This window comes from Pelodiscus sinensis, unplaced genomic scaffold (genome assembly GCF_049634645.1).
Source record: "Pelodiscus sinensis isolate JC-2024 unplaced genomic scaffold, ASM4963464v1 ctg83, whole genome shotgun sequence".
In the NCBI taxonomy this organism is placed as follows: Eukaryota; Metazoa; Chordata; order Testudines; family Trionychidae; genus Pelodiscus; species Pelodiscus sinensis.
In genome coordinates, this window is record NW_027465848.1 from 275761 (window position 1) to 294957 (window position 19197).

Consider the following 19197-nt stretch of genomic DNA (forward strand, 5'->3'; position numbering starts at 1 on the left):
TCTGCATACGACAGCTCAGGTTGGCTAGGGAGCTGACTCATTTCAGGTGAGCCTCTCTTTCTTGCCCGCGTAGTTTTGAGCCAGCAGGTTAGTGAAAGGGTGAGCCCAGAGCCAGGAGGCAAAAGGCTTTCACCGGACCTGAGCTCAGCGCTGCAGGAAGCCAAGAAAGATGATTTTAAACAAAAATCTGCCAGCTGGATCCCTTCCCTTCAGGATTTGATTTCTGAACACAGCGGGGCAGCCAACCCCAGGAAAGGAATTAAGGGGAGCTGAAACCAAGCTAGCTCCACCTTAGATCTTGTAGTAAGGGCTTCATCCCAGGAGGCATGATGTCCTACTCCCTGTTGGGGGCACATGACCCTCCCATCCCATCCGTGCACTTCTCCTCCCCTGCCTCTTCCTTGGCCATCTTCACCGCACAAGAGGGGTGGGCAGCTACAGAGCATCAAGAAGGAAGACGGTTGGGTAAAAACAAGCCCTGATTCATGTGCTGCTCTCTCCACAGTGCGCCTGGCTTTAGAGCGTATTGCACATCTCCATTCCGCGCCTGCGGACCATGGTGTGTGTTTGGTGTACAAATGAATGCAGGAAGGAACGCCTGGAATGGATTTGATTAACACTGTAGAGCTGCATTGCCTTCTTTCTGTGACTGTGTCTGTAGTTGGCACTGGTGACACTTTCTGGATTTGTTGCTGGTCACTTATTTTCCCTCTAGGGAAACCAAACAGTTGCTAAATCTAGTGACAGATGAATTAAAAGTGGATAACTGGCAGATCACAAAATGTAACTGAAGAGTTATCAATTCATTGGTTTGTTTCCAGGGTCTTACCCCACCTTATCTTGCTACTATCCTGGAACCAGCTAACACTGCATAAACCATTAGCAAACAGGCCTAGAGTGAGAGATTCAGGAAGCTTGATCCATTTAGCTTAATAAAGAGAAGGCCGAGATGGCTTGTTTGCTGTCTGTAAGTACCTACATAGGGGACAACTATTCAATTATGGGTTCTTTAGTCTAGCAGAGAAAAGTATAATATAGTCCAATGGCTAGAAGTTGAAACTAGACAAATCAGACTTACATTTTTAACAGTCTGAGTACTGATCATTGGAACAGTTTACAAAGACATGTAGTAGATTTTCCATCACTGACCACTTTAAATAAAAAAACTGGAGGTTTTTCTTTCTCTGCTAGGAGTTGCTTTGAGGAAATTCTCTGGCCTGTATTATACAGGAAGTCAGATGAAATGATCACAATGATCTGGCTTTGGAATCTAACTAAAAGAGATGAAAGTCTCAGCCGTGAGTAAATTATATGATTCTTCTTCTACGACCCTTATGCAGATTGCGTCTTTGGTGTGAGGAGCTGACAATAGTTGGAAAATGCTGTATCAGGCATGAGAGCGCTTTCCTTTGCTGTGAGTTGTCTCTTCAGCTTGAGTTGAATTACATTCCCCTGGTGTGTGTCTCACCTATGGGCTCTAGTGGCTCTGAGTTCTGAGAGGAATCAAAGGTTTGGAATCTGCAGAGGGGCACGGAAGAGTCGTATAATGCAGCTTTCGTTCTTGCCAGGTAGTTAAAAGGGCAGGAGGAGAGAAACTGTGAAGACCTATTTAATGTCTGTGCATGTTACAGTCGTAACATCGCTGTGCCCCTGCAGTATCTAGATGCCACCCTTTGAGGGTATCCAGAGCTGGCTGCACTCACACACACTTGGCACTGATCTTGGTGACCGCTGACTGCGGAATAGCTGAGACACACACTGCTGCTGTCTGCTTTGCAGGTGAAGATCTGGGACATCCCCAAACATTTACTGACCAAGAACATCACCAGTGCAAGGAAGGAGCTCCTGGGCCACAGTCGAAGGGTGGGGCTCATTGAGTGGCACCCTACTGCCAGCAACGTTCTCTTCAGTACTGGTTATGATTACAAGGTGAGCCAGCTTTGCCCTTGGGAGCAGACGCTCGTCTCCAGCCTGCTGTGGGGCGGAATGTGCAGCTGGGTCCAGGGGAGGAACCTGCGGGAGAGGGTGCTCATTGTGTTTGTATTCCTCCATGGAGTTGCTTGCTGCAACAGGCCCTGTACCGGGGTAGCACTCCCCTCTTGTGAGCACCCCCGCTGCGGAGTGTGTGCGCCGGCGCGCTCAGCTCCGCCCTGCAGCCGAGTCGCACAGCAGCAGTGTGACACACCCCCCCTTCCAGGGCCCGTCTCAGTGCCCTCCGTCATGTCCCTCCAAGCCTGTTCCCCACTCCCAAGAGAGGGTGTGCCCCTCCCAGAAACAGGACCCTAACCCTTCCCTGGGGCTTGATCTGCAAGTCCCACCAAGTAGTTCTTGGCCCACCGCTGTGCGCAGTGCGGCCGCTCTCTTGGCCGGCCTGTCGAGTCCTGCGGCTCCTTTATAGAGCCAACATTGGCTGCTTCCTCCGCAGCAACTCTAGCCTGCTTGGAGGACTTCTCTGTTGCCTTTTTGGGGGTGGCGGGGACCTCAGGACCTGGCCCACCCCGTCAGGTCCTTGAAGGTGCATGAGGAGATCCCTCCTGGAGTCAGCACTGTCACGAGGCAGAAAACATAGAAGCAGGGTTTATACCACGGATGTAAAATCACCCTTAACCCCTTTGCTGTGGCCAGGCTGGAGCGGCCCCTGCCCACAGCCCCGCTCCCAGACGGGCTGCTCTGGACGCCCGCAGGGGACATGGAGCTGCTGCAGCCCACACAAGGAGGATGGGTCCTTGCCCAGCCCAGGCGTGGTGAGGGAAGTCTGGCTCCTGGCTTTCCACCAGTCTCTCTCTCTCTCTCTCTCTCTCTCGGAAGAAATGTTTTCTCCAGGGCAGCCATGTTGTCGTTGTAAGCTGGGGCAAAGCATGCTGGGAAATAAGGGGAGTGGATAAATACAGGAAGTCCCCAACTTAGGAACCGGTTGTGTTCCAAACGTGTTGGTAAGTCGGCTGTTTGGAACCCGGAACACGTTTTCCTGGCAGTAGGTCGGTTCCCGGGCTAGCCCGCAGTGTAGCTATAGACTGTCTGTTTGCAATGAAAAACAGCAGCCGGCGCGTCCATTGGCCCTGGGCGCGGGTGCGTGCGGAGACGCAGGCTTCCTCCCAGCAGGGTGAGAAGGGACGTGGTGGTTCCGAAGGGCCTCCCCTGCGGGCTGACCCCGTCCTCCAGGCCTCGCCTGCCCCCCCCTGCGGGCTGACCCCGTCCTCCAGGCCTCGCCTGCCCCCTGCGGGCTGACCCCGTCCTCCAGGCCTCGCCCGCCCCCTGCGGGCTGACCCCGTCCTCCAGGCCTCGCCTGCCCTCCCCTGCGGGCTGACCCCGTCCTCCAGGCCTCGCCCGCCCCCTGCGGGCTGACCCCGTTCTCCAGGCCTCGCCCGCCCCCTGCGGGCTGACCCCGTCCTCCAGGCCTCGCCTGCCCCCTGCGGGCTGACCCCGTCCTCCAGGCCTCGCCTGCCCCCTGCGGGCTGACCCCGTCCTCCAGGCCTCGCCTGCCCCCTGCGGGCTGACCCCGTCCTCCGGCCTCGCCCGCCCCCTGCGGGCTGACCCCGTCCTCCAGGCCTCGCCTGCCCCCTGCGGGCTGACCCCGTTCTCCAGGCCTCGCCCGCCCCCTGCGGGCTGACCCCGTCCTCCAGGCCTCGCCTGCCCCCTGCGGGCTGACCCCGTCCTCCAGGCCTCGCCTGCCCCCCTGCGGGCTGACCCCGTCCTCCGGCCTCGCCCGCCCCCTGCGGGCTGACCCCGTCCTCCAGGCCTCGCCTGCCCCCCTGCGGGCTGACCCCGTCCTCCAGGCCTCGCCTGCCCCCTGCGGGCTGACCCCGTCCTCCAGGCCTCGCCTGCCCCCCTGCGGGCTGACCCCGTCCTCCAGGCCTCGCCTGCCCCCCTGCGGGCTGACCCCGTCCTCCAGGCCTCGCCTGCCCCCCTGCGGGCTGACCCCGTCCTCCGGCCTCGCCCGCCCCCTGCGGGCTGACCCCGTCCTCCGGGCCTCGCCCGCCCCCTGCGGGCTGACCCCGTCCTCCGGGCTTCGCCCGCCCCCTGCGGGCTGACCCCGTCCTCCGGGCCTCGCCCGCCCTCCCCTGCGGGCTGACCCCGTCCTCCGGGCCTCGCCCGCCCTCCCCTGCGGGCTGACCCCGTCCTCCGGGCCTCGCCCGCCCTCCCCTGCGGGCTGACCCCGTCCTCCGGGCCTCGCCCGCCCTCCCCTGCGGGCTGACCCCGTCCTCCGGGCCTCGCCCGCCCTCCCCTGCGGGCTGACCCCGTCCTCCGGGCCTCGCCCGCCCTCCCCTGCGGGCTGACCCCGTCCTCCGGGCCTCGCCCGCCCTCCCCTGCGGGCTGACCCCGTCCTCCGGGCCTCGCCCGCCCTCCCCTGCGGGCTGACCCCGTCCTCCGGGCCTCGCCCGCCCTCCCCTGCGGGCTGACCCCGTCCTCCGGGCCTCGCCCGCCCTCCCCTGCGGGCTGACCCCGTCCTCCGGGCCTCGCCCGCCCTCCCCTGCGGGCTGACCCCGTCCTCCAGGCCTCCCTCCCCTGCGGGCTGACCCCGTCCTCCAGGCCTCGCCCGCCCCCTGCGGGCTGACCCCGTCCTCCGGGCCTCGCCCGCCCCTCTGCGGGCTGACCCCGTCCTCCGGGCCTCGCCCGCCCTCCCCTGCGGGCTGACCCCGTCCTCCGGGCCTCGCCTGCCCTCCCCTGCGGGCTGACCCCGTCCTCCGGGCCTCGCCTGCCCTCCCCTGCGGGCTGACCCCGTCCTCCGGGCCTCGCCCGCCCCCTGCGGGCTGACCCCGTCCTCCAGGCCTCCCTCCCCTGCAGGCTGACCCCGTCCTCCAGGCCTCGCCCGCCCCCTGCGGGCTGACCCCGTCCTCCAGGCCTCGCCCGCCCCCTGCGGGCTGACCCCGTCCTCCAGGCCTCCCTCCCCTGCGGGCTGACCCCGTCCTCCGGGCCTCCCTCCCCTGCGGGCTGACCCCGTCCTCCAGGCCTCGCCCGCCCCCTGCGGGCTGACCCCGTCCTCCAGGCCTCGCCCACCCCCTGCGGGCTGACCCCGTCCTCCGGGCCTCGCCCGCCCCCTGCGGGCTGACCCCGTCCTCCGGGCCTCGCCCGCCCCCTGCGGGCTGACCCCGTCCTCCGGGCCTCGCCCGCCCCTCTGCGGGCTGACCCCGTCCTCCGGGCCTCGCCCGCCCCCTGCGGGCTGACCCCGTCCTCCGGGCCTCGCCCGCCCCCTGCGGGCTGACCCCGTCCTCCGGGCCTCGCCCGCCCCCTGCGGGCTGACCCCGTCCTCCGGGCCTCGCCCGCCCCCTGCGGGCTGACCCCGTCCTCTGGGCCTCGCCTGCCCCCCTGCGGGCTGACCCCGTCCTCCGGGCCTCGCCCGCCCCCTGCGGGCTGACCCCGTCCTCCGGGCCTCGCCCGCCCCCTGCGGGCTGACCCCGTCCTCCAGGCCTCGCCCGCCCCCTGCGGGCTGACCCCGTCCTCCAGGCCTCGCCCGCCCCCTGCGGGCTGCATCCAGGAGGTGGCAGGCACATGGAGGAGCCGGGGCAGCGATGCCTCCAAGCCTCTTTCCTTCTTTTCTCCAAGCTGACATTTTACTTAAAATCAGCCGGTTTGGGTAAGTGTTGAAATCCACAGGCCATGCGCCTCTCGCGCTCTCCGGCTGCTCCAAAACAAGCTGGCGCGCTCTGCGGCCCCTCGGCGCGCCACTGCGGAGACACGGCTCTGAAGGGCTTGGTCACCGCGGGACTGGGGCCTGGTGTGGGGGGATACCGCAGGCAGAGGGGTGTTGTGAGCAGTGCCCAAAGGAGCCTTTTGCAGTTCCCTGACTTCTAGTGCGACCCTCCCCCCTCCCCTCCCCTCTGCCCTCCCCTCCTCCTCCCCTCCCCTCCCCTCTGCCCTCCCCTCCTCCTCCCCTCCCCTCCCCTCTGCCCTCCCCTCCCCTCCCCTCCCCTGCCCTCCCCTCTCCTCTACCATCCCCTCCTCCTGCCCTCCCCTCCCCTCCCCTGCCCTCCCCTCTCCTCTACCATCCCCTCCTCCTTCCCTCCCCTCCCCTCTCCTCTGCCATCCCCTCCCCTCTCCTCTGCCCTCCCCTCTCCTCTACCATCCCCTCCTCCTTCCCTCCCCTCCCCTCCCCTCCCCTCTGCCCTCCCCTCTCCTCTACCATCCCCTCCTCCTTCCCTCCCCTCCCCTCTCCTCTCCTCTGCCATCCCCTCCCCTCTCCTCTGCCCTCCCCTCCCCTCTCCTCTGCCCTCCCCTCCCCTCTCCTCTGCCCTCCCCTCCTCCTCCCCTGCCCTCCCCTCTCCTCTGCCCTCCCCTCCTCCTCCCCTGCCCTCCCCTCCTCCTCCTCTGCCCTCCCCTCCTCCTCCTCTCCCCTGCCCTCCCCTCTCCTCTGCCCTCCCCTCCTCCTCCTCTCCCCTGCCCTCCCCTCTCCCCTGCCCTCCCCTCCTCCTCCCCTACCCTCCCCTCCTCCTCCTCTCCCCTGCCCTCCCCTCTCCTCTGCCATCCCCTCCTCCTCCCCTGCCCTCCCCTCTCCTCTGCCATCCCCTCCTCCCCTCTTCTCTCCTCCTCTAAGAGGCTGCACGTTGCATTCGGGGTGACTGCTGCCCTTACAGTCACAGCCCCGGGCAGCACGTGGCTCTAACATCTGGGGAGCGTGGCCTGAGCCGGTGGCCCCAGGTTCCTGCCTCTGCTTGGTCCCCCGCCCCGAGGCCCACACTGCTGCACTCCCACTCTGACTTGGCCCCTCCTTTGACACCCTACTGTTCACCGAGTCCCTTCTCCTCCACTGCCCCCCCCAGCTCCTGCCACCCCCTCCCTCAGGACCCCCCACCAAGTTCTTTCCCATCCCCATGTAGACTCCTCTGTCTGCCCTGTGGGGGTGGAGATCCCAGCAGCAGGAGGGGGATGGGAGTGAGCATGTGCAGCAGAGAATGGGGGCGGGGAGGGGGGACTCAGAAGCCCCCAGCCCATGTTTCCGCCCCTGGAGAGTGGCGGGTTGGCGGCTGCACTGCGGGGCAGGTCCCTCGCCTGGCCCCCTGCACACTGGTCTAGGTGGGAGTGTAACCCCCGTAGCTGTGGAGCCGCCCAAGCGCAGGGAGCCGGGTCTGGTCTCACCGCTGCGGCGTGGCAGCCGCTGGCACTCAAGCGGGCCCGTGTGCGGAAGCAGCAGTCCCCCCACTGGGTGTGGTGCAGAAGCCGTGAAGAGTCACGCCCCAGTCACATGCACCTCCCCTTAGTCTGGCTGTGGGGCTGGTTCATGCTCGGTCAGCTCCACGGCAGCGTGTCTCCCCACAATGTCTCCGGGCCCGCCAAGGGCTCTGGAAATGAGACCATCTGGGCACGTGCCTCCACCCCCTGCAAGGCGCTGGGCTGAGCCTGTCCTCACAGGCCCCGGGAGGCCCTAGTGCTGCTGCTGTTTCTGTGGGGAAAGGGCTGTGAGTTCCCTGGGGCACGGCGCTCCAGCCCGTCCCTCCCATCCGTGCGGGGAGCAGCCCTGCAGCGTGGCCCTCGTACTTGCTGACGGCCTGGCCGGGCGTGAGGTGCTCAGATTTGTCTCTGTCCCAGATAATGGTCTGGAATCTGGACACGAAGGAGCCTGTCATTCAGAATCCAGTGAAGATAATTGGCTGCCACAAGGACGTGATCCTCTCCATGTCCTTCAACATGGACGGCAGCCTGCTAGCCACTGCCTGCCGGGACAGGAAGATACGGCTCCTTGAGCCGCGCTCAGGGGCACTCCTACAGGTACGCAGGGTTGAGTGGCTCCAGCCAGTCTGAGGCCTTGAGCTCTTCCTCTTCCCGGCCCCATGTCACTGGTGATGCCCTGGCTGCAGCAGGGGGAGCGGCCCGGCCCCACATCACCAGTGCTGCCCTGGCTTCACAGAGCCATATGTGGTGAGGCCGATGCACAGTATGATCCACGTTGGCTGGGCCTTCGGGAGAAGGGCGCGGTTATTTCCGTTTCTGCTCAGCAATCAGAGAGAAGTCTCCCTGCGTGCCCACGAGAGTGACGTGTTGTGTGTCTCCTTGCAGGAAGCCAGCTCCAAGTCTCACCGAGTCAATAAAGTTTTGTTTCTAGGAAACATGAAAAAGCTGCTCTCTACTGGAACATCCCGCTGGAACAACAGGCAAATTGCACTGTGGGACCAGGTGAGTGAGAGGCAGTCTCAGGCAGCCTCGAATTTCTCACCACACTGTCACTGCCACAAGTTCAGTTGTAGCCCAAGTTGCAGGCAGACAGTGCGGTAAGAATTCACCCAGACACAGGCTCGGTTTTCTACCATCGAAGAGATGCTGGATGCAGGGGTGGCCCATGACTATAGGCGGACTCAGCTGCCGCCCAGGGCACCCAATGCTGACGTCACTCCATTGACGGTGCCTATCACACGTCCCGCCTCTGACTGCTCCTGGCTGAGTGGAGAGGTTTGACAGGAGCTGGGTACCGGCAGCAGGCAGATGGGAGCAGCTTGTCTACACTCCATACCCACAATGAGAAGTGTAAGGGGACATCTGTGTGTGTCTCTTTGCATGACTGAGCACAGGCCCCTTCCAGAACTTCCGACCCTCAGTCCAGGGGAGCAGCAGTGGGACTCGCGTAGGGTCAGGTGTTGCTGGGCACTAAGATTCTGAGCGTGGCTGTTTCTCTCTCCTTTGACATGCTCAGGGGGATCTTTCTGTGCCTTTAGTTGAGGAGGATCTGGATGGCTCCTCGGGGCTGCTCTTCCCATTCTACGATGCTGACACGCACATGCTGTATGTGGTGGGCAAGGTAAGGGCCGTTTCTTTGAATTCACATGAACACCTGCCTTCTGTTCCCAGTTACACTGCTTGTATGCCACCGCCTTCAGTGGAATTACGGCGCCAGACAGTGCGGGAGGGGCACTGCTAGGAACCAGAGTGTAGGAAATGGTGTCTGCTGCTGGTGCAGATGTGCACAGAGATGGGGGTGCTGAGCTGGAGGAAGGCGGGCACAAGAGACATGGCAGGCAGGCAGGAGAAAAGGTGGCTTGGGGGTGTCATTTGAGCTCCTCGCCTCAGGTGCCAAAATGTTGTGGGCCGGCCCTGATAGCATCAAAGGATTTCAGTAGAACCACGGCACAAGCAGCCCCCGGTCCAAGATTCAGAGACGAAAGGAAGCTGAAAATGGAATAAACCTGTCAACTAAACCTGCTAGTTCATCTGTAGATGGGCACCTTTTGGTTCTCACAAAGATCACAGGCAACATACATGGGGGTCATCACTCCTGTTTGCAGCACTTGCCCACGTAACCAGGAGACTTTTCATGATCTAAAAATCAGAAAGGAATCCTATAAAAAGTGGAAACTGGGTCACATTACAATGGATGAATACAAGCAAACAACACAAGTATGCAGGGCAAGATTAGAATGGCAAAGGCACAAAATGAGCTCACACTAGCTACAGACATAACGGGCAACAAGACGACATTCTACAAATAACATTAGAAGCAAGAGGAAGACCAAGGACAGGGTAGGCCCATTGCTCAGCGAGAAGGAAGAAGCAGTAACAGGAAACTTGGAAATGGCAGAGATGCTTCATGACTTCGTTTCGGTCTTCACCGAGAAGTCTGATGAAGGAATGCCTTATATAGCGAATGCTAGTGGGAAGGGGGTAGGTTTAGAAGATAAAATAAAAAACAAACAAGTTAAAAATGACTTAGAAAAGTCACCAGGGCCTGATGAAATGCATCCTAGAATACTCAAGGAGCTGAGAGAGGAGATATCTGAGCCCTTAGCTATCATCTCTGAAAAGTCTTGGAAGTCGGGAGAGATGCTAGAAGACAGGAAAAGGGCAAATCTAGTGCCCATCTATAAAAAGGAAAATAAGAACAACCCAGGAAACTACAGATCAGTCAGTTTAACTTCTGTGCCAGGGAAGATAATGGAGCAAGTAATGAAGGAATCATCTGCAAACACTTGGAAGATAATAAGGTGATAGGGAACAGCCAGCATGGGTTTGTAAAGAACAAATCAGGTCAAACCAACCCGATAGCTTTCTTTGATAGGACAACAAGTCTTGTGGATAAGGGAGAAGCGGTGGATGTGGTATACCTAGACTTTAGTAAAGCGTTTGATACGGTCTCACATGATCTTCTTATCAATAAACTAGGCAAATACAACTTAGATGGGGCTACTATAAGGTGGGTGCATAACTGGCTGGATAACCATTCTCCAAGAATAGTTATTAATGGTTCACAATCATGCTGGAAGGGCAGAACCAGTGGGGTTTCACATGGGTCTGTTTTGGGACCAGCTCTGTTCAATGTCTTCATCAACGATTTAGATATTGGCATTGAAAGTACGCTTATTAAGTTTGCAGATGATACCAAGCTGGGAGGGGTTGCAACTGCTTTGGAGGATAGGGTCATAATTCAAAACGATCCAGACAAATTGGAGAAATGGTCTGAGGCAAATAGGATGAAGTTCAATAAGGAGAAATGCAAAGTGCTCCACTTAGGAAGGAACAATCCGTTACACGCACACACAGAATGGGAAGCGACTGTCTAGGAAGGAGCACGGCAGAAAGGGAGCTTGGGGTCATAGTGGATCACAAGCTAAATATGAGTCAACAGTGTGATGCTGTTGCAAAACAAGCAAACATGATTGTGTGATGCATTAACAGGTGTGTTGTGAGCAAGACACGAGAAGTCATTCTTCCGCTCTACTCTGTGCTGATTAGGACTCAGTTGGAGTATTGTTCTGGGTACCACATTTCCAGAAATTTGTGGAGAAATTGGAGAGGGTCCAGAAGAGAGCAATGAGAATGATGGAAGGTCTAGAGAACATGAGCTATGAGGCAAGGCTGAAGGAACTGGGCTTGTTTACCTTTTGAAAAGAGAAGACTGAGGGGGGACGTGATAGTGGTTTTCAGGTGTCTACAAGGGTGTCACAGGGAGGAGGGGGGGGAAATTGTTCTCCTTGGCCTCTGAGGTTAGGATGAGAAGCAATGGGCTTAAATTGCAGCAAGGGAGGTTTAGGTTGGACATTAAGAAAAAGTTCCTACTGTCAGGGTGGTGAAACACTGGAATAAATTGCCCAGGGAGGTTGTGGAATCTCCATCACTGGAGATATTTAAGAGGAGGTTAGACAGACACCTGTCAGGGATGGTCTAGATGGTTCTGGTCCTGCCATGAGGGCAGGGGACTGGACTTGACCTCTCGAGGTCCCTCCCCGTTGTAGTGCTCTAGGGTTCTATGTAATGAGTTCAGTGGCTGTAGCAAAGGAACCGTAGCGTGGGTCCGCATAGAACACTGAAAGGTTTGCATGTAGCATCCACTTACTCAGAGGAGCTTAGTTTAGTCAGAGGAGTGCTGACGGCCCCGTTGGTAGCAAATGGGAACTGTGCTTGTTAACTGGCAGGCGGAAGTGAGGATGCCTGTGCAGTATCTAGTGTGGTGAGCACTAGATGTTCTCCTGTCTGGCTCATTATAAACAGGCAGACTTTCATGTATTGACCTGAAAGTTCCCACAGTGCTCCTCTCTAGCTCTTTAATCCTCAGCCCGCAGCCCTGACCCTGCACAAACTCGCCTAGCGCTAGGCAGGTGAAATGCAACATGAGCAGAGTGCTCGCTGAGTCAGGGCCTAGTGTGCTGAGGCCTGGCCGCTTCTGCTCTCTTCCTTGCTGAGACCGAGCCAAGCCGTGGGGCTGTGTCTAGCCACGACACGCCCAGGCAGTGGGCAGCCCCCAGAAAGGGGCGCTACTGGACATCTAGGGATGGAAGAGAAGGGCCAGATACTAGACTATCGGTATTTTTCCAACCTGCTCTTAAAACCGCAGTGACAGGGATTCCACAGCCGCCTTTGGAAGCCTGTTCCAGCTGAACTCCTTTTCTAATTGGAGAGTTGTTACTAATATCTGCTCCAAATCTGCCTTGCAGCAGGCTGCACCCCTTACTTCTTGTCCTACCTGCAGAAGACATGGAGGACAATGAATCAGGTTTTTTGGTAACCCCCTTAACATGTGAAATCTGTGATCAGGTCCCTCCTCAGCCTTTTGCAAGAGTGAAACACGCCTGGTTTCTGGAAGCTTTCCTCGCAGGTCAGGTTTTCTCCCCCTTTGTGCGGTACCCAGAGTTACTCACAGTACTCCAGCAGAGGCCTCAGTGCTGCACAGAGAGACCGTTCCCTCCTGTCTTACACATGATGCTTCTGTGAATATGCCCCGGAATATTGGCCTGTTCCACAACTGCTTCACGTTGTTGACTCGTATTCAAATTGTGGTCGACTGTAACCCTGCTGATCCATTTGAGCAGCTGCCATCATTCACCACCTCGCCAGTTACTCACCTTTCTGTAGTTGTGCTTTGGAATTTTCCCTCCTAACTACAGTAACGTAAATCCACGATGCACCTTCACCCGGAGCACGGGGTTCCGTTCCCGTCACCCTCTCTTGAGAAGGACGTCACAGAAATAAAAGGGGTTCAGAGACCAGTGGAGGGAAAATAGATCAGAAGCCTAGGAAGGGCTTTGATATGGAAGAAGACTGGAAAGATTGGGCTGGCTTAGTGTAGAGATGAACCAAATCTAGGGTGGTAGGCTAGAGCCTTAAAAGTGCAATGGACATGCTAGAGCAGGACACCGGGTGACCTCTCCTGCCGCAGGGGCTAAGCGCTGTCTTGTCTCTAGGGCGATGGGAACATCCGGTACTATGAGATCAGCGCCGAGAGGCCACACCTGACCTACCTGATGGAATTCCGCTCCCCTCTGCCACAGAAGGGAATCGGTGAGTTGGCAGCACATATTGCTCACCTCGCTGGGAGCCCGATCCTGCACGCGGAGCGTGGGCCTGGCCCACAGCGTCATGGGGTCTGGTGAGAGGACTAGGGCCCAGGTCTGTTACATGGCGTAACACGCCGACGTCCGCACACCGACCCCACCGCTGAGCCTCCCAATTGCCTGGCTCAGGCTCTGGAGCCGTTCCTTTGACTCGGGAGTGTGACAGGGATGAATTTAAACAAGTGCAGCGTCTGCCAGTGGAAGCCACAAGCCCTGCTCTGATGCGATTTAGATTTCTAGTGGCAAAGTAGGTCTCAGATCCCTAAGCGCCCAAGCGAGGAGAGGCTCTTATGACCGTCCGTCAGCTAGTGTTTGATCTGTTCAGTATGTGCCATGTTGATTTTGTAGAGTGCATTAGAAAAGCATCTGGTACCGAGTGTAACACCTCGCACAGCTCCCAATACGCCAGCACAATTCACTTCATCAGCCTAACTTGTCACCTCACCAAGAAACGCTGCCGCACTTGTTGCCAATACCTTCCCTGCAGGGCTCCCAATGTCGTCCCCTGCCCGGGGGCAGCACACGGGACGACCCCAGAGTCAGCTCAGTGTGAGACCAGGAGCAGTCGCCTTCGAATCACGAGGCAGGAGGATTTATGAGTATGGACAGGAAATGACGCGACAGTTCTCCAGGGCCAGAGGGGGCTCCATTGACCGAGGCCCACGTCCAGCCCCAGCTGAACCAGGGCAGAGCCATGTGGCTGCGCAGGTGCCAGCCTGCCCCACCTTGCTGCTGGGGGGTGTTGTTCTCGTCACTCCCGCAAACGGCTAGTAGCTGCCTGTGCCTGGCATGACTGTTGCACCCACCCCGCTCCTGCCCCTCTGCTGTGGTCTGAAGCAAACCGGGACCGGCTGTTTGTTCTGCACTGCCGGGGCGGGGCGGGGCCCGCACGGTTCTGCACCCTGCGGGCTGGGCCGAGCCTGCGCACGTGGGGCGGGGTGCAGACTGACCGGGCTGCTTCATGGCTTTCTTTGAGCCTGCTCTCTGCTCCCTGGAGCACTGCCTGGGTCTGAGCCGTCACCTCTGGTGCAGCTGAACAAGTCTCGCGCAGCACAGGGCCAGGAGGGTTCCCGTTCAGCACTCGGCCGCCGTGGGAGCTTTGTCTCTGTGCCGAGATTGCGCGAGGCCACGTGCTTCTTGGGGGGTGCCACCCAAGTTCTAACTCTCTCCCTTTCCCCCTGCCACCCCCCACCCCTCACCCGCCTCTGCTGACCTGGCTCCCGCCCCTCAGCCCGTCTGGGACCTGCCCCACTTCCCCTGCGCCAGCCCTTCTCTTCCCCCTGTGCCCACCCCTGCTCATCCCTCCTTCTACCCACCTGCCCTGCCTCTCCCCTCTCTCCTCTGGTGCCCGTCCCTCCCCTCCACGTGTCCGCCCTTCTGCTTCATCCTGGCACCCGCATCTTCCCTTACCCTGCCCCCTTCTGGGTCCTCCCCTGCCCTCCCAGCACCTGCCCCCCTACCCTCTTCCTCTCCGCTGCCCACCCCCTCACCACGCTCTGCGCCCTCACACATGACTTGCTCCAACCTCTGCCTTCCTCATGCCCACCCTCCTTTCATCCCCTATTCTCCAGGTCCCCTCTCCTCTTCCTTCCTCTTGCCCTCTTTGCCCCTCCCCTCTCCTTTCCCAGCATCCCCCGTCCCCTCCCATTCCACCCCCAATGACACCTTCCCACCCCCGCTCCTCCTGCCCTTTTCCGCATTGTCTCCTCTTGGCCCCCTGACATTTGTCTCTCCCCCACCCCGCCCTGCCCCTTGGTATCTGCCCCTCCCCCCCCAGCACAAGCCCCATTCTCTCCTCACCCACCTTCCCCTTAGTTCCCCCCTGCCCCTTCCCTCCCCTTCTGCCATCCTGACACCTGCACCTGCAGGCAAGGCTGCGTGGTGGGTGGCTGCTCTGTGCGCCAGGGCTCGCGCCAGGGCCCCAGTGCTATTTTTAGTACTGTGGTTCTGGCCCCAGCAGCCACTCCTGGGGTGCACAGTTACCCGCCACCAGGACAACTGGGGCTGCAGCTGTGCACTCTGCTGAGGGGGTGGGCAGGAATGAAATTCTTGGTGTGCGCCTTCCCGGGAGCCCTGGTGCCGGCTGCTGGCTGCTGTGCGGGGATGTTGAGCTCCTTGACCTGAATGTGCTCTTATGCGCCGGGTGCAAATCAGGGTGAAATGCCCTTCTAACGATTGCAGCGGCACCAGTGTAAAACAGAGGAGTGAAAGGCGTCATCCCGAGGTTTGCGTTGGGACCCTTGGCCAGAGTCCCTGGTGCAAATCTGGCGAGGCTGAAGGCAAGGCCGGTCTCTGGTGAAAATCGGCCGATCTGTCAGTGGGCTTATAGCTCACAAAACCTCCTGATGCAAGCAGGGGCAGTGCTTAGTGGCAGCAGACTGCAGTTCTGTTTGCTAGAAGCCCAGCCGCGGCTCTGCCTCTGGGCCTGTTACGAACCCGCCTGCCATTCCCTCTGCTCTCCCCTCAGGAATCATGCCAAAGAGGGGCCTTGACGTGTCGTCGTGCGAGATCTTCCGGTTCTACAAACTGATCCCAGGCAAAAGCCTGATTGAGCCTGTGTCTATGATTGTGCCTCGCCGGGTAGGTGTGCGTCCGCAGCCCCTCGCTCGCCGCCCCAGAGCACACTACTGGGCGTGGGCAGGGGCAGGGACAGGGCAGAGTTCCTTTGCGAGCTCTGGGGAGCCTGCCAGAGAAGGGAGCTGGCTGGGAGAGGCGGTGCCGCCTTTGCGGAGGAACGCAGCGCTGGCTGGGGACGTTGGGGCATAACCGGGGCACGCTGGGAGATCAGCTTGGTGGGCAAGGCCCCAGCAGTCACCGGGTTCGGGATCACCTGCCGAGGGGGTCAGAGGCCCTGGATAAAGCCAAGCGTGGGAAGGAGAGTCCTGCCTGGGCTGCAGGGAGCTTGTGGAGGGTGGCTGCTCCCACCGTCCTCAGCTGAAAGGGGCTGTATTCCGAGGCAGGGCAGAGCAGCTGTGACTCTGGGCTGTCTGTGTTTGCAGTCGGAGTCCTACCAGGAAGACATTTACCCGATGACAGCGGGAGCCCAGCCAGCGCTCTCAGCACAGGAATGGCTGAATGGAATAAATAAAGGTCAGGCCTGCGGCACGTGGACAGTCAGACGTTGATTGGATTTCCTGGGCTATGCAAACAGTGCCCTGAGGGAAATTCTATCAATACAAAATGAGTACTCCTGGGTCAAAGCCATCTCTCGTGTGCTTCTCTTGAGCCTGATTCTTTGAACCTGCAGCTTTCTTGTGTGTTGCTCAGTGCTGATCTATACGCTCTGTAGGGCTGCTAACCATTCACCTACTTGCCTTGTAGGTCCCATCCTAGTATCTTTGAGACCAGGTTCCGAAATCCTGAGTTCCCTGCCACAGTTTCCCGAGAGAGAACCGTCGCTGCAGCCCACGGAATCAAACTGGTACCGGGACAGGACAGAGAGGATGGTAGCAAAGGAAATTCAGAAGCTGAGTGGGATCCAAGAAAAGAGAAGCCAGAGAAAAGTGGCAGAAAGACTCCAGGAAGACAGACACTCGCGGCTTTCCAATGGCTTGGACTTATTCGAGTGCCCTCCACCCAAAACTGAGAACGAGGTCTGGCTGCGGGGAAGCGTGGGGGATGTGGGGAGAGCTGCACACTGCTGGCAGGGAGTGCAAACTGGGAAATGCAGTGCCAAGGGGCGGCAGAGAGAGCTCTGGGTGCATTAGCAGAGCTAAAGAAACCCACCACTTCAGTGCCAGCACGCCAGGCACACAACTAGCACTGGCCTAGGCTTGTCCGTGGCCCCATGCCCAGGCGCTCTCAGGCAAAAGGAACGGTTACCATCCCCAGTGGGAGCAGAGAGGCTGAGCCTGGTCTTCACTACAGAGTTAGAACCCCAGAGCGGGCAGAGACCTCAGAAGGTCAAGTCCAGCCCCCGGCTCTAGGCAGGACCAATCCCAACTAAATCAACCCGGCCAGGGCTGTGTCAAGCCGACACTTAAACACCTCTAGGGATGGGGAGTCCACCCCTCCCTCGGGACCCCAGCCCAGCGCTTCCCACCCACCTAGTAAAATAGTTTTCCCTAATATCCAACCTGGACCTCTCCCACCACAACTTGAGCCCATTGCTCCTTGTTCTGCATCTGTCACTACTGAGAACAGCCTCTCTCCAGCCTCTTTGGAACCTCCCTTCAGGAAGTTGCAGGCTGCTCTCAAATTCCCCCTCACTCTTCTCTTCTGCAGACTAAATAAGCCCAAGTGTTCCAGCCCCCTAATCATTTTAGTTGCCCTCCGCTGGACCCTCTCCAATGCGTCCACATCCTTTGTGTAGTGGGGGGCCCAGAACTGGACACAATACTCCAGGGCTACATCTACACTGGCATGATTTTCCGAAAATGCTTTTAACTGAAAAGTTTTCCGTTAAAAGCATTTTCGGAAAATCGCGTCTAGATTGGCAGGACACTTTTCCGCAAAAGCACTTTTTGTGGAAAAGCGTCCATGGCCAATCTAGACGCAGTTTTCCGCAAAAATCCCTGATCGCCATTTTCGCAATCGGGGCTTTTTTGCGGAAAACAGTACTGCGCTGTCTACACTGGCCCTTTTGCACAGAAGTCTTTCGGAAAAAGACTTTTGCCCAAACGGGAGCAGCATAGTATTTCTGGAAAAGCACTGACAATCTTACATGAGATCGTCAGTGCTTTTCCGGAAATTCAAGTGGCCAGTGTAGACAGCTGGCAAGTTTTTCCGCAAAAGCAGATGATTTTGCGGAAAAACTTGCCAGTCTAGACACAGCCCAGATGTGGCCTCACCAGAGCCGAATAAAGAGGAATAATCACTTCTCTAGATCTGCTGGCAATGCTCCTCCTAATGAACCCTCGTATACCATTAGCCTTCTTGGCTACAAGGGCACGCTCTTGACTCAATCCAGCTTCTCATCCACTGTAACCCCCAGGTCCTTTTCTGCTGAACTTCTATTTAGCCAGTCAGTCCCCAGCCTGTAACAATGCTTGGGATTCTTCCGTCCCAAGTTCAGGACTCTACACTTGTCCTTGTTGAACCTCTTCAGATTTCTTTTGGCCCAATCTACTAATCTGTCTAGGTCACTCTGGACCCTGTCCCTTCCTTCCATCATATCTACTTCTTCCCCCAGCTTAGTGTCATCGGCAAATTTGCTGAGGGTGCAATCCATCCCCTCATCCAAGTCATTAATAAAGATGTTGAACAAAACCGGCCCCAGAACCAATCCTTGCAGCACTCCGCTAGAAACTGACCGCCAACCCGACTGCGCTCAGGGGCCGGAGAAACAGCTCGGATAGGCTGATGCAGATGCAGGCCGTAGTGCTGTACACTGTGGTGTAAACGCTCTGTTACTTACGTTGCCTGCTGGCTGTCAGCCCTGGGCAGGACTCGTAACTGGAGCCCCTCGCCAACTCCAGAGCACACAGCAGGGAACCTGCCAGAAGTGAAATTGACGTTCTTGTCAGTTTCATGGCTGCTGTGATTTCACATTTGGTCTTTGGCTGTCAGCCCTTGAGGTTGGGGAGTGGGTGGGCCTCCAGCTGTGAGCCCTTTGCAGCTGTCGGTGCCCCCACACTAGTTGGTGCACGCTCTGCTGCAGAGGGCACGTTGTCATCAGAAGGCAGGTAGTGCCAAGAACCGAGTGAATGTTTGCAGAGGCTGTGGGTGGAGCTAACAAGTTGACGTAACTGTATAGTGTGGCTCTGCCCTCAATGGAAATGCAGCTCCCTCTGATGTAACTTGCCCACTCCGCATCCGTGAGAGGCATAACGCTACAGTTGAGGCAGTTAAGTTGACACAGTGTAGACCACTGCATTGCTTACATTGACCATGGCTGCCTTGTAGAGATGTCCCGCAATGCCCCAATGGGCTGTTGGATGAGTGCCAGTGCTCCTGGTGAGGATGCACACCACCTTGGATATTTACAAGTGATTTAATTTCTTGAGTGGCCGCACACTTACAGAACATAGGTCAACTTAATTGTGTGTGTTGACTTGCCCTGAGTGGATTACTGTCACCTTGGCTGGGGGTGCAGGGTGGAAAGAAATGCATATTCTTTCCTTTCCTTTCCTGTATGTTAGGACACAGGGCTTTGCTGGAACAACGATTGGGGCCTGATGTGGCCAAGGGGCCTCGTCAGCGCTGTCAGGTCTGGGTCAGTTTCTAGGTGCAGTGAGAGGCTGGGCACCCTGTCGTATGCTGTAGATCAGTGTTTCTTAAACTGTGTTCCGTGACAGTCAGAGGTGTGCTGCAGAGAACAACAGAGTTCAAAATGGCCACCCTTAAAGGGGGAGGCAACCTTTTTATTTTATTTTTTTTCTCAATAACTTTCCCCCCAACCACCACCACCCTTTTTTCCCCTCAACAAAAAATCCTTGGTGTTCCTCATTTAAAAAAAATTGTTTGGTGTTCCTCGGTCTTAAAAGGTTTAAGAAACACTGCTGTA

At 58.2% G+C, this 19197-nt stretch overlaps 1 protein-coding gene across 3 annotated transcripts in view; it reads left to right on the forward strand.

Annotated features, from left to right (window-relative positions):
• Positions 1 to 19197, forward strand: part of CORO2A (coronin 2A) — a 110531-nt gene that overhangs the window by 81313 nt on the left and 10021 nt on the right. For all 3 annotated transcript variants that reach the window (XM_075915000.1, XM_075914999.1, XM_075914998.1), the window contains exons 4-11: positions 1780 to 1929; positions 7525 to 7704; positions 7993 to 8109; positions 8624 to 8728; positions 12603 to 12699; positions 15220 to 15332; positions 15752 to 15842; positions 16074 to 16345. In XM_075915000.1, the coding sequence (XP_075771115.1) occupies positions 1780 to 1929; positions 7525 to 7704; positions 7993 to 8109; positions 8624 to 8728; positions 12603 to 12699; positions 15220 to 15332; positions 15752 to 15842; positions 16074 to 16345 (1125 nt within the window). The remainder of the gene's footprint in view (positions 1 to 1779; positions 1930 to 7524; positions 7705 to 7992; positions 8110 to 8623; positions 8729 to 12602; positions 12700 to 15219; positions 15333 to 15751; positions 15843 to 16073; positions 16346 to 19197) is intronic.